Source organism: Mastigoproctus giganteus, chromosome 3 (genome assembly GCF_048544385.1).
Source record: "Mastigoproctus giganteus isolate SK-2022 chromosome 3, ASM4854438v1, whole genome shotgun sequence".
In the NCBI taxonomy this organism is placed as follows: Eukaryota; Metazoa; Arthropoda; class Arachnida; order Uropygi; family Thelyphonidae; genus Mastigoproctus; species Mastigoproctus giganteus.
In genome coordinates, this window is record NC_143577.1 from 80356332 (window position 1) to 80372298 (window position 15967).

The 15967-nt window shown below is 35.2% G+C and overlaps 1 protein-coding gene across 3 annotated transcripts in view; it reads right to left on the reverse strand.

Moving 5' to 3' along the window:
- The window catches only part of LOC150088106 (LON peptidase N-terminal domain and RING finger protein 3), a 150186-nt gene that overhangs the window by 112023 nt on the left and 22196 nt on the right, over positions 1 to 15967 (reverse strand). For all 3 annotated transcript variants that reach the window (XR_016546776.1, XR_016546777.1, XM_090370575.1), the window contains exons 3-5: positions 12248 to 12370; positions 9191 to 9418; positions 5449 to 5542 (exon numbers count right to left, since the gene is read on the reverse strand). Coding sequence is in view for 1 of the 3 variants with exons in the window: in XM_090370575.1 (XP_090226701.1) it covers positions 5449 to 5542; positions 9191 to 9418; positions 12248 to 12370 (445 nt within the window). In the remaining 2 variants the exon portion in view is untranslated. The remainder of the gene's footprint in view (positions 1 to 5448; positions 5543 to 9190; positions 9419 to 12247; positions 12371 to 15967) is intronic.

The window sequence follows — 15967 nt, forward strand, 5'->3', positions numbered from 1 at the left end:
CCAATCCATATATTTAAGATCTTCTTATGATACCATCTGGCGACGTTAAATAATCGCTCATCCTCAAAAGGTAGCTTTGTTAGAAAGCCTCGCGGTATAAGTTTGTGTGTCTTACATCGGTGTGCAAACCTCAAATGTTGTTCCTGTTTAGCCTCCTTGACACTATGTCTCTGAAACTCCCTGATGCACTGCATAATTGGATGGCCGTAACATCGAAATAACTCCTCAAATAGGCCTCTGAGGTTGGGTATATTCATATTACGTTCTTAGCGTTTTTTCACCAACCTTTCATGGAGTAAAATAAAATTAAAATAAAATAAAACAAAACAAATCTTGATAACTATATTTACAATAACCTGTATTTACAAAATTAATATACGTTTTACAATATTAAAAGTATTAAAACACAAGATTAAAATGCATTAAAATATACTAAGTTAAAAGCGATAAAATCCCGTAGCTTTCAAAGGCTCCAGCCTTCTTCTTCAGCAGTACTCTCTATTATTCAGTACACCTTTAAATATCAGCAGGGTAATGGTAGGCATCACATGTTTCCATTCTCACGTGTTCCGCTCTCTTGCATTGTGGAACCGGAAGTGGCTCGAACGGAAGTCGTACGGAACCGTTCATCCTTTTTTAGGATAATAGTCTCTAAAAGGGGGTGAATCCGTACACCCCTATCCCTATTAATCCATTCTCACGTGTTCCGCTCTCTTGCATTGTGGAACCGGAAGTGGCTCGAACGGAAGTCGTACGGAACCGTTCATCCTTTTTTAGGATAATAGTCTCTAAAAGGGGGTGAATCCGTACACCCCTATCCCTATTAATGTTGGTTGTAGAGCTGATCCGCAAACCAACATTAATACATACCACCAACGTTGGTTTGCGGATCAGCTCTACAACCAACATTAATAGGGATAGGGGTGTACGGATTCACCCCCTTTTAGAGACTATTATCCTAAAAAAGGATGAACGGTTCCGTACGACTTCCGTTCGAGCCACTTCCGGTTCCACAATGCAAGAGAGCGGAACACGTGAGAATGGAAACATGTGATGCCTACCATTACCCTGCTGATATTTAAAGGTGTACTGAATAATAGAGAGTACTGCTGAAGAAGAAGGCTGGAGCCTTTGAAAGCTACGGGATTTTATCGCTTTTAACTTAGTATATTTTAATGCATTTTAATCTTGTGTTTTAATACTTTTAATATTGTAATACGTATATTAATTTTGTAAATACAGGTTATTGTAAATATAGTTATCAAGATTTGTTTTGTTTTATTTTATTTTAATTTTATTTTACTCCATGAAAGGTTGGTGAAAAAACGCTAAGAACGTAATATGAATATACCCAACCTCAGAGGCCTATTTGAGGAATCATGGTTTACTGTGGCCAGGCGACTCCACAAAGGTGGACTGTTTGCCCAAAGGCCAGTATGCTGTGTCCCTTTAACACCTGCCCATTGGAGGCACCGTTTACAGTGATGCATCGAACACAAGGACTGGACAGCTGCGCAATGGGATATGGTACTCTTTATCAATGAGAGTAGATTCAGTCTCAGCAGCGATTCTGGACGTCGGCTAATCTGGCAAGAGGTTGGCACACAGTATCACCCCGCAAACATCACTGAAAGGGATCGATATAGAGGTTGAGGCGTTCTCATCTGGGGAGGCGAGAACCTTGGATGGATGTACACAACTCCAGATACTGGAAGGCGGTACTGTAACCAGTGCACGCTACTCAATCCATTCAAGGCTTTAAACACCTCAATCAGACCTCCAAACAATCATGGGTAATCATTCCCCATGTGCATCTGTTCCGAGGTGCCATTGGCCCAGAGTTCGTGTTTATGGATGATAACGCCACACCCCCCATCGCACTGCAGCTGTTGATATGCTTTTGTAAATTGAGGACATTGTTTGTATGGATGGGCCTGCCTGTTATTCCAATCTAAATCCCACTGAACACATATGGGACGCTCTGGGGAGATGCCTAGCGGCATGTCCACACCCACCAGAAAATGTTTACCAACTGAAGATGCCACTGACAGAGGAATGGACGATGTTACCACAAGAACTTATCAACAACATTGTTCTAAATATGGACAGGTGGTGCAAAGCCTGCATCGACATTAGGGGTGGCCATATCTCCTACTGAGGACCACCTCTTCCCTTTGTTCCATCTTTGGCAGTGATGCATCTGTATCATGGCAGCCAGTGCTATGTTGCCATTTTTGAATAAAGTCCCTCTGTACCGTTTTGTTTCTGTTGTTGTGTCGGTGTTGTTTCCTTCATCATTTCTGTACCTCACAAGGTTCTTTTGGTGTGCTTTTCCCATATCCAGACCACTCCTATGAGAAGCTATAGGTGAAAACCTGACTGGTCCTTAAGTTTTGCATACCAGTGTAGGTGGCCCTCGGGTTCTGTCATAAACCGTTGTTCCTGAAGAACTGTCGCAAAAAAACCCCCAAAAAAACAGCATAAAATGAACCTAACTATGTTATGTTCCAGACCCCTCTCAAAATTAACACAACATAATATTTAAAGCTCTAAAATAAATGCTATGAATGTAAAAACAGTATTTTTATGAATATAAATCAATATAAAATATCCAAACTAAATTTAATTAAATAAAAAAATCTAATTTTGTATATTTACTTTGGTATGATCGAAGACCAGACTGAAAGTTCTTGCAAGTGCCACTGAAGTCCCTGGTTGAGGAGCTTCCCTTTTTTTGAGGAAAGCATGCAGCACTAATTGTCGAGGTTTCCTCTTTCTTTCTTTGAGAATCTCAGAATACAGGCTAATAGATACAATTATGCTCCTTTTCACTTTTGCACATCATTCCCCATCGTGGTCAGTCTCACAGAGATCACCATTAAGGGTCTCCATGGCTGAAAGGATGTGCCGTAGATTGCTTGTATTCAGTGATTATAGAGGAGGCTCTTCATCCTTTTCTTTCTCTTCCTGTTGGCTTAGTTCTTTAGCCAAATCTTCAGTGGAAAGCTACTGTCCATGGCTATCCAACAGCTCTGTCACATCTTCAGCTATAACCTCGTCCAATTCTGCCTCTTGCACCAGCCTGCTAAGGTCATCAACAATGTTCTCCTCTGGCTCTAATCCTGTGAAGTTGTGCATAAATTGTGGGAGAAGTTTGTGCCACAATCAATCAAACATTCACTGATACTTCCTCCCAAGCTGTGTTAATGTTATTAATGCCCTTCAAAATGTCGAATGAGTGGCAATAGTCCTTGATAATTTTGTCTGACCTGTCCAAAACTCACCATTTCCATGAAGGTTTGGCAGAGGTAATGTAAGGCTTTAAAGGTTGCTATTACCCCTGGTCAATTGGTTTCAAAACTCAAGTGGTGCCTAGTGGCATGTAAACAACATTGACATCCAGAGATGTTCTGACTTCAGCAAGGTTTGCAAGATGACCAGGGGCACTGTCCAAGAGAAGCGCCTTGGTTAATAACTCATTCTCTTGACAAAAACAGAGCACAGTAGGGCAAAAATAGTTGTGTACCAATCCAAGATTTCTTGTTACCCAAGCCCCCTGTTCCCATTTCCAGTAGACTAGCAATGTGGCTTTGTTTAGGTCCTCGAGAGCATATGGTGTCTGTGAATGGTACGCCAAAATTGGTTTTAATTTAAAGTGCCATAGACATTTGCACCCAGTAGAAGCATTAGCCTGTCTTTTGCAGTCTTGAAACCTGGTGCAGACTGCTCTTCATGAGCATTGAAGGTTCGTGATGGCAATTTCTTTCAATAAAGCTTGGTCTCATCAACATTAAAATGAAATCAGGAGGATAATTACCCTCCTCTACAATGGCTTGAAACTCTGCAGGAAATGCTGGAGCTGCCTCGCCACATAATTTCACACAGCGACACTTGGAGATTTAAATTGCATGACCCATTCCTTGCTACCTAAAAAGTCTGATTATCATCCTCTTTTTACTTAAGATCTCCAAAAATTGACTTTGTCTTATCAGTAATAATACCTTGAGTCCAGAATGTTTTTTTTTTGATTTAAGTCATCCACCCACAATGACAATAATTTCTCCATTTTTTTTTAGAAGTTTACTTCTGTTATAACTCATTTGCATTGCACACTGTCATAGCATGTTGCATTGAGTGTTTTATTTCATCTGCATTTTTCATTATGGTACTCAGTCAATGGAGGTAATTTCATACTTCTACACACATTAGGATGTGTCTGACCATCTTCCATTCTATGAATTACCTCCATCTTTTTTTTTCCAACATGATAGATCTACATGACTTTTTTTATATATAATATCGGTGTAAATACACCATAGTTTACCCATAAATTTAACTACACAAGTAGTGTAACGGCATTGTTTGATTTTATCTCAATTTGTGCTACCTTCACAACGAGATACCAGGTATTGCACTATTTTGAATAAATAGCGCTTCTCTAGTAGACGAGACTACTGTTATTTATTCTCGGTGGACACCACCACCACCCAGATGCATTTCAAAGCTTGTTGGCTCACTCATCGGTGGGCAGGCAGGTACCCTGATAATGCAGACATGCCATCATGGTTGCAAAGTTGTGATTGTGGAATAAACTTCACAACCGTGATAGCATGTCTGCATTATCGAGGTACCTGCCCGCCCACTGATGAGTGAGCCAACAAGCTCCGAAACGCATCGGGTGGTGGTGCCCACCGAGAATAAATAACAGTAGTCTCCTCTACTAAAGAAGCGTTATTTATTCAAAGTAATGCAATACCTGATATCTCGTTGTGAAGGTAGCCACAATATGAGATAAAATCAAACAATGCCATTACACTACTTATGTAGTTGAATTTATGGGTAAACATGGTGTATTTACACCGATATTATATAGTTATTTCACTCATAACATATTATGCCTTGTGCATTTAGTCTTCAAAATGACTTTTTTTAGCGAAATTTTCACATTCACTTGGCTTTACTGCAATTCTCTTACTAGACATGCCGACTCTTATTTTATTAATTTAATCAACAATTTTTAATTACAACTCACAAACTGACACTGAAGAATAGTGGCCCAACAACAGTACACCAACAAATGAACTGGGTGTTTCTCTCCTCTTATCTCCGACACCTCATCCCTGATTGGATTAGATGAGGATAGCTCTCATCACTGACTGACTGTGCTGTTTCTTTACATCATATCCAGTATTTATAGTTGGGCATTTTTGAAATTTTTTATAGTTTTTTGATATGTTTGGCCTTCAGGTTTCAAAGCCATCATTATTGTGAATCATCACAAAAAAAAAAAAAAAAACCATTGTAAACAAAGGGCTACCTGTATTCAAATCTCAAACTCATCTTTTGTCCAGTTTTTCTGCATTTTACAGCAGCAGCATATTTTTATAATTTTGTAGTTTAATATTTTACAAAAGCAACTTATATATAAAAAAATTACTGCATACTTACACCTATATCGTTCCATTTCTTGCATAAGTATATCAAATAACCTGTGCATACTTTCTGGTTCACTATATCGATTTTTCCCAGGTGAACTCCAGTCCTATTTCAGAAGCAATTAAAATTGTGACCCATATAAAATGCATATATCTAAGAACAGTTACACAACAAACTAACTTTAAAAGTGCCAGTTCACATGAAATTAAATGGAAATTACACAGGGAATAAATCTACAAAGAAAGGAATATAAAAAGGTTACAGAATGCATGTATATTACATAACTGTACTGAAACAAGAAATTCTAAAATGTCTATACAATTCTCATATAAGCAATGTTGCATTTTTATATTTCATATACAAAACAAAATATCCACTATAAAAAGATATCCATACACAATTATATTTTTATTACAGGAATAACATTGGTATAACAATCACTAATGATATAATACGCAATTATTAAAATTTTGTTAATGATTTCTATTCACCCACAAAGTTTGAGATTTATTAAAAAGCAATATAGTAATACAGGGAAGGCATGATCAAATATCATAAACTTATCATGTATAGTGGATTCCAGTTATTTGGGCAACCGGTTAATCAGGGCAGCCATTTATTTGGGACAAATCTTAAAAAAACAGAATCCAATCGAGAAAATAGCCAGGATTTACTTCGCTTAATTGGGACAACATGCCGTTTAATCGGGGCAGGAGACCGCAGCACTGGAGATTACCCTATGATTGTCTTTGACGGTACCACGTGGTTCGGTCAAAATTCTGGAGGTCACAACCATAAAACAATTAGCAGTCACCTGTTTATTGGGCTTTTCTGTTAGTGCAATCTATCATAAACGGATAGTAAACTCGATCTTATTGAATTTGCGATAGTACCGACAGCTGGAATTCGGTGGGTTATTATGGTGAAATGTGTTTACACCTCCATGGAATCTTCAATCATATAAAAAAATTAATTTTCAGAATCTTCTCTTCATTCCTATTTTTAAAGCTTCGGAACTTGTTACTCCGTTCTCACTTGCGTGTATCTTACTTGCAATTTGTGTGTGCCGTGTTTTTTGTTATTGATTGCCTCTCTTTTTACTGTTTTAAATTTTAACCCCCACCCACAAATGTCAGTGAACAGAAATGTCAACTAGTTAGTATGTACATATTACATTACGTACTAATTATTCCGATTATCACATATATTCTTATGATTTTCACATATCATTTAATTTTTTAATTGGTAAGGTAATAAAGGGTAAATCTGTGCTTAATACATCTTTACTTTTATAGCCTGTGGATAATATTCCTCCTATTTTCGTTAATTAGAATTGCTATTTAATAGAATTAAAATTCAATTCACAAACGTGATCACAATGACCGGCGCTTACTACACATCGTATAGTGAACGGTACTTTACTATGGTGAGTCCATCGTAACGTGATTTGATTGTACAATGAACCAATTGTAAAGCAGGGGTCCATTGTATTTTTAACTATTTACGTGAAACTTCGGATAATTGGGGCAGCCGCTTAATTGGGCCAAAATGCACTAGTCCCCGATGTGTCCCAAATAACCGGAATCGACTGTATATTAAAACTAAAATTAATCACTTAACATCCTACATAGAGGGCAGTAAACAAAAAGTAGTTATATTTTAGCAAAACAGAACAGGGCTTAATTCAGGGCTTCACAACCTTTTCCATACCCAATCCTAACAGCAATTACACAAAATTCACTTTATCAGAAGACAGTTTGTTTTTTGGATTTTTATGGCACAAAAACAACTCTGGTCATAATGCGCGACGTCACCAGAAGACACAGAATCTAAGGCAGTGCACTCAGATGATGTGGGTGGCCAGCTGCAATGTTGAATCAGTTTGGTGACACGTAAGTATTGGGAAAACTAAAATGAAAATAGGAGTCTGCTATAGGCCAAATGACTATGATGAGTATGCGATGACTGTTTTCTACAGCAGCATGTTAGAGAGGAAACAAGCCAGAGCAAAACTGTTGATTTGATTATTGGCAGTGACTCAACACACATTAAGAATATCCAGATAAAGGAAGACCAAAATAACGGTAATCATAAAACACTGATGTGGAATATACTTAAAGATATAACTACTGTCAAGGAAAGAATTTTTCTTTCCTAAAGGTGACTACAGTGGTCTTAGACAGTTTTTAAATTCTATGCAACAGGACCAACTGATGATGTTACAAACTGCAAATTCTAAATGGGAGGCATTCAGGAAAGTAATCATAGAAGCTACTAAACTTTTTATACCACCTAAGAAACACCATTCAAAGTTTAGACCAAAACGGATGTCAGATGAACTGATGAGACTAGCAGCAGAGAAGAAAAATGCATGGGATGATTATAAATTAACAGGGAATATGGAATCCTACACAAGTATGAACTAGTCTGCAATCATGTTACTAAAAGGATTAGGTAAGCTAAGGTAGATTATGAGAATGCTAAGAATGCAAAGAAGTCTTTGCTTATGTTAATACTAGAAGGAAAGAGATAAACAATATTGGCCCACTAGATATGTATAGCATAACTCTGATGATCCTGTTCAAGTTCCCAACAAACTAAAATATTTTAAGTCTACATTCACGCACACAGAAATTTTTAAGGAGGAGAATAGCAGAAGTACAAGTTATAACTTGGAACTAAATGATTTTTGTTATAACTGAGAATAAAGTGGAAGAGAAATTGCTGAAGCTAAAAGTTAATAAGGCATCAAAGACAGTGGGATCCATCCAGTTATATTAAAAGAAGTAGCAAAAGAGGTAAACAAACCTTTAGCCATTTGAGAGCATTCTTGGATTCAGGGGAGTTTCCTATAGACTGGAGGTGTGAAAATGTCTCTCCTATTCACAAAGGAGAGGGGATCAAAATGAGCAATTATAGACCTGTAAACCTGACTTCTGTTCAAGGGAAAATAATGAAGTCATTGGTTAAATTCCTTGAAGTATTACAGGATCATTTTAAGAGGAATGGAATTATAGAGAAATCACAGCAGTTGAAGTGGGGGCTCCTGTCTGATCAATCTGTTACACTACTACGATGCACTAACAAAGGAATTGGAATAAAATAATAATTTTGATATCACATATTTAGATTTTAGTAGTTTTTGATACTGCCCCAGATGAAAGATTTCTGTAAAAACTGTAGCAGTGTGGCATTGGGAGAAAGTTACTACTATGGATAAATGGATGGTTCAATAGCAGAAGACAGGATGTTTACAATGGATAGTCAGATAGTTGATCATTCTGAGAACTGACTTAAAATAAAGCTTCAGATAATTTTAAGTTGATTTATGTTTAATGTCTTTTAATTTTATCACCTTTTTACAGTTTATTTTTATTACGACAAACAGTGCATAATTATATATTTTATTTTTGTAACATCATTGAATGCTTTAGTTAATCTATTTTAGGTTCTCTGAAATTTTCTTGACTAGTGAGTTAGCACAGCTAATGGGAATACTTAACTGCTTAGATAATTTAGCAGAAATAGAACAGTAAAAGATGTCTCCTATTACTGTACTCATTTAAATGACTGTAAAGTTTCACACAAATCGGGATTGGATTTCTGATCACAGATAGATCATGACTGACGACAATGATGCCAAAACTTCAGCACATTCTGGGGAAGGGGGAGGAAAGATTACAAAAGATTCATAATACTATCGATTTCATCTGCACAGAAGTTAAATAACACTAATGCAGAAAAACACACAAACCTTTAATGCTTCTTCATCTTCAGATGAATCACTATCTGCATCATCACTACCTGGCCATCCACTGTCTGTACTACCACCACTATAAAGACTGCCCTCACTTCCTGTTAGTTCTCTACAGTGTTGCAGTGGTGATATATGATAGTTTCTAGGTGAGTGCAATGCTTGTGTCTCATGAGTTGGATAATCATGATCAAATGATGTTTTCTTTAGAAACAACTTGTGCATGAGCTGTAAAATGGGAAAGAACTATTTTAATTAAAAAAAATATTACTATCTATACTTAATCATATTAAAATGTGGTTAGTCATTAATTAGGAGAATCACATGTTTTATCATATAAACTTCAAGAAAAATCATTTTAATACTTGAGAAGAGGCAAATATTCTATATGCATATATTGGCTAATTAGATTAATATGCATATATTAGCCTATACAATGTTAACAGATTCATAATATAAGTGAAAAAAGGCTATAGATAAACAGGATTTCTCCCACCCCAAAAAATAAAAAATAATTTTCTGATAAAGGAATAATAAAAGGTTCTTATTTTCTGCAAGTTTTTGACCACAGTAGTTCATTACTAAAGAATATAGAGATAAATTGTCTTTCTCCATATGTCTGGAAAAGTGGTTGAATGTGAAAAGACAAATTAAGAACACCAAGAAGTGGATTACTTGGAACATCAAAAACTATGGAACATGCAACTTTGCAATCACTAAAGCATTATTTGGGTACCTGTAAAAGTTTCAACCAGTTCTCAATTGTCTAGCGATAAAATTGGTCAAGAAGCTGGTACAGTTATCCCTTGATATAGCACAGTACTAACTCAGTGCTTGTTCGCTATAGTGCTCTGTATTTTTTGATACTCTCCCCCAGGGCTATGAAGTTCTGTTTCCCTGAAACAGTGCTACTCATTCCAAGTGCCTTGGAATGAGTTGTCAATTAGCAGGTGTTTGGGCACCTGAGCAGCTCTGTAAAAATAATAATAAAATAAAATAAAGCAATGTGACAAAGGTAATGAAAGCCTGCACAAGAAGCATGCAAAAGTTCAATGAAATTTACCAGTAAAAGTACTTTGCCGTAACGGCATTTGTATTGTTGCTTGCTCGGTAAACAGACAGTGGGTGTTATTGGTCAGGAGTAGAAATTTAATCCCATGGGAGATTGAAACCCTCGCAAAGTGGAGGGGGTAACCTGACCTTTTTTTCTTTAGAATCACTAGGGAATAGTGGATAAATTGTTTATTAAGAAAAAAAAAAAGGCAAAGAAAGCCCACACGAGAAGCACAGCAAACTTCGAAAAGGTTTACCGGTGAAACTACGTTATGAACATTTTTTACGACACCAAAACTTCCAATATGACTCTGTTCATGATTCAATTAGTTAATTCAATTAGTGATTCTAAAGAAAAAAGGTCAGGTTACCCCCCCCACACACTTTGGGAGAGTTTCAAGCTCCAGTGGGATTCAACTTCTACTCCAGACCGATAACACCCACCGTCTGTTTACCGAGCGAGCAACACTACAAATGCCGTTATGGCAAAGTACTTTTACCAGTAAATTTCATCGAACTTTTGTGTGCTTCTCGTGCAGGCTTGAATCTGATTTCCATTCAACTGTAATTCAAAGTGCATGCCTTCAAAAGTGTGTTCTTTGATTTCACTACTGAAAATTGAACTTTTAACTGATACTGTCCTGTCATTAATGAGAAAACAGATGACTGTTGGCCAAACTGGAAATGCTACAAAGCATTTACAATTTTTTTTATTTTATTTTAATTACAATTAATTTAAATTTTATTTTAATTAAATTCTTCTGTAACTGTTTGTACTAGCACAAGTTTCCTGTGTTTCCGTGTCCATAACTGTAAACTGCTATGGCCATTCAATACTTAAGGAGGAAAATGGATCAAAGTAGTCAACATGTACCATTTCTTGGATACACTTTATACATCCTCTTGTCTGGTGGTCACAAAGGGAACCCCTACTCTGGGCTTTAATTAACTAAAGTGCTGTTTATAAGACTTCTCTTTAAAGTGATTAAAAATTTAGTTTCCAATGATGAAACTTATCACTAGAAACTAAATTTTAAATTATAAAAATATTGGATTTGGGAGAGACTACATTTAATGGTTTGGAGTGATCTAAAAATGATTGCAAACTGTTATTATAATTGACACTGTATAAAAACATTATGGGAATTCTGTTGTCTCGAAACTTTACTAGACACGTTGGGCAGACAACTTATGTGATCGAGACTAGCTAATATTTGTGAAATCGGACAGATGCTATACTATTGTGATTTTCTCTTGTAGAGAATCTGAGTCTTCATTTTGAATTTAAATCAATGTTTTGAAATTTAACCAAATCAAAAATAAAAATAGAATACTAAATATAATAAATGGGACCTTAAGATTATATTATTATTCCTGATCTTAAGATTATTCCTGACTTGAAATATAATCTGAAGATCTCATTCATTATATTTAGTACTATATTTTTATTTTTGATTTGGTTAGTTTGTTACCTTGGCTTTAATTGGATGACATTGTTTTTAACCATATATATTCTACAAAATTTTATGAGTCCTTTATAATGTCCTAATTTTTTACTGTAGTTATAAACTGTGAGATTAAAGATTTTATGATTACAGTTTTAAGGCTTCCTGAAATTTTTGTGAATGATATGGTAGTATTAACTGTGTGAAGGTTGTTTGATGATACACTAGTATTCAACGTCATTTTAAGGATATTTATTAACTCTAATGGTTAAGAATATCAGACACTAACCCTTTCTTTTATTCAGTGGAGTCCACTTGGAGCAAGATTTTATGTTTCAGATGGGCTGCAATGGTAATGCATGACTGCAGCTGGGTGTATAGATTTAAAAGGGAGTTGATTTTCAACACCTAAATGTTACTTCAACTGAAATCTATTACTTCCAGTTAATCTGTTAAAAGGATTAAATTTTTACTTGCCAATGGCTTCAGATTACAACAGTATATATCTGTATGTTTCAGACTTTTTTTTTTTTTTTTTTTTAATCATATTTATTCTTACCTCTTTAACTTCATTTTTTGCAGAAATAAACATAGGATCCAATGATAGACATAATAAATAAGCCACAATTGCTTCCTCATACTGTCCATTAATGACTAGTACAGTTCCTTTATTAAAATGGCCCTAGAAAAGAAAATATATTGTTTAAACACACACAACTCAAATTCTTACTGTAGGATATAATAAAGAAAATTAAATGAAAAACTTGTGTGATGGTAATGTTCTGCTAATTTGTATTTGATTTAAAACAATCCACTGGTATAACCTGAGTTTGGCAACAATGACTGCCCAACTCAAGCTGTTTATCTTATCTGCAGACTGGATGAAAATTCTATAAATTCCACAGGCCAATTATGCATGCACATGCAATATAAATGAAAAATAAATTTTTTAAAGCCTAAATTTATCATCAACAAATTAGAATATTACCAGCTATATCTATATAGCCTATATAAGCCTATATAAGAATACCAACACTGAATTGTAAGATAACATGCAAACCTACACATGTGCAGCAATATTTATAAAACATCACTAATTAACTGAATGATACAAAATTTATGGTTGAAAATTGTGTAGAAATAAAAATAGTTAAAACTCATCCATTCATGCACCCAGAGGGAAAAACCTGATAATCTGGATAAACCTACATTTTTTGTGCTAGTGGTGCCATATACTGTACATGTTAATCTGTATGGATTGTCAGATTAATTAAGTAGTGCAAACAGGTAATGAGCTACATTTAAGAAGGAATCTACATAGATCCAAATTAAGTGATCGAAAGCAAATCTCAATGCATAAATTCAATAATTTTGAATATTTGCACGGCTACAATGTCTTGTACAAATATTGTACCTGTGCAATACAATCTTAGAAAACAGGCCTTGAGCATCGGGCTGCATATCACTATATAATTTCTAGTAACGACCGGCAGACTAGTTTAAGTTAAACTTTATTAAAATAAATAAATAGATATATACATAAAGCACTAAAACAGATATAAAATAAAAGCGTTAAAATACATAAAGGAGTTAAAATATATATAAGTAAAAGGCAATAAAACAGAAGCTTTCGGGGTGAGGGGTCTCTTCATCAGCTTTAGTAACGCTTTTATTTTATATCTGTTTTAGTGCTTTACTTATGTATATATATAGAGCTGATGAAGGGATGCCTCACCCTGAAAACTTCTATTTTGTCATTTACTTTATATATATATATATATATATATATATATATATATATATATATATATATATATATTTATTTTAATGCTTTTATTTTTATCTGTTTTAATACTTTATTTATGTATATATTTATTTTAATAAATTTTAACTTAAACTAGTCTTAAACTAACCTCTCTGCATTCAGATCAGCCTGTGAATGCACTTGTACTTTCATAAGGCACAGTAAACATACAGGAATTTTTCTAGCAGGGATAAGGAGGTGATTATTCCCTTGTATAAGGCAATGGTCAGATCACACCTAGAGTACTGTATACAGGTCTGGAGGCCTCATTTCAAGAAGGATGTAGAGATGCTGGAACGAGTACAGAGAAGGGCAACAAGATTAGTGAATGGAACAAAGGGGTGCTCTTACGAAGAAAAGCTTAAGTTTTGCAAATTACAGTGTCTGGAGACTAGGCACCAGCGAGGTGATCTGATAGAGGTGTATAAAGCCTTGAATGGTTTGAGCATGCTCAATGCTGATGGGATTCTTCCTCTAGCTCAGAATAATCACCTGAGAGGGCATAAATTCAAATTGAGGAAAGACAAATGTAGGATAGACGTGCAGAAATTTGCCTTTAGCCAGCGGGAGGTTGGTTGGTGGAACAGACTTCCATCCCTTGTCGTGGAAGTTGATAGCCTAAATAAGTTTAAGGCTCAGCTGGACAGGTATTTCGAATGAACAGAGGGGTGAAGTGGAAGTGGTTATTTTTTTATTTATTTATTTATTTATTATTTTTTTTTTGGCTGATGCTGCATAAGCTTGCTTTCTTGCAACAAATGCCTCTACTAATACTAATGCTAACAGTTTAAAATTAATTATCAAGCATAGCTACAATAAATAGTTTAGTTTAATATGCGTGTCTACAAATCTATTGAATGATGGTATAACCAACTGTATCTGTAATAAACAAAAAACAAACATGTTAACAAACATATAGGAACTGGGAATAAGGATATTATTGAACAAAATCAACTGAGAAATGTAAGTTATTTTGGATTTAAGTTTAGGCCTAGTACCAAAAGTGAGTTAAATATAAGACTACTATATTTGCTTTTATTTAAATTTTGTTTAACACTTTCTTACAAATATGGGATACCTATTCAAAACATTTGATATGTAAATTACACTTGTTTACAAATATTAGGAAAGCATATGAACATATGAAATCTAATGTAGGTTTTAAAGATTTTAACATGAGATTGCTAATACAAAAGTTAAGCAAAACAGCATTAGCAGAGGCATATGATGCAGGAGAGAGCAAGCTTATACAATTACTGCTGGAGCAGCCAAAAAAAAACCTTCCCATTTCACCAATCCATCTGCCCCAAAAGATTGTCCAGTTCTTCCTTAAATTTATTAAGCAATCGACTTCCACAACTACAGGTGGAAGTCTGTTCCAGCAATGAACCACCCACTGGCTGAAGGCAAATTTTTGCACATCTATTCTGCAACCATCTTTCCTCGATTTGAATTAAGGTCTCTCAGGTGCATAATCTGAGCAAGAGTAAGAATTCCATCAGCATAGAGTTTGCTCAAACCACTCAAGGCCTTATAGACCTCAATCAGATCACCTTGCAGGGGCCTAGTCTTCAGATTCTGCAATTAGCAGAACTTGGTAAGAGAAACCCTTTGTTTCCCTCACCAATCTCATTGACCTTCTTTGTACTCATTCCAGCAGCTCGACATCCTTCCTCATATGATGCCTCCACACTTCTACGGAGAATTCAATGCCTGGCCTGACCACTGCCTTATACAAGGAGATAATCACCTGCTTATCCTTGCAAGCAAAAATTCCTGTATATAATTGACAAGACCCTATGAGCTGCTCTGGCAGCCTGTCTGCACTAGGGCTTACAACACCAGTCAAAATCTTAATACTAGTATTTCGGTATTTTTAATTTATGAAACCAGGATACCAGTATTCCAAAAACAAAACGTTTTTCTCAATAAATTTTGATGACAATTAGGTGCAATAAAGTAAGGAAAAAAACAAGCATTGTAATTACTTGAATTCATGTTTTAAATAAACTTTTACTGCAATAATAAATATTCTGAAAAAAATCATTAAAATACAGTAATTCTAAAAACAAAAAAAATACATATTGTTACTGCAAAGTTTAGTTATGTTTAAGCATCCATATTACCTGTCCGAATAAAGTGAGCTCTTCGGAAACATATGCAATCAATAGTATGATCGTTTAAAATGATCTGATTTTGGTACATACAGTATTTGATTAGCAGCAGAAAACACCCTTTGGGATTCTATTCTGGTACTATTGTACTGAGATAATCATAGACAATCTCAGTCCATATTTTTTAAGCTTTGAACTTTTTTAGCAAAAATAGTTAAAAGTATTTCATTAATTTCCGACTCAAGTTCATCTTTTAAAATCTCATTGCAGCCACGCAATTTCTTATTTTGGAAAGAATTTGCAGAACACTGATGTTCTGTTCCATGTTGGTCTTCCGTGGTTGAATTATGTTCATCATTTT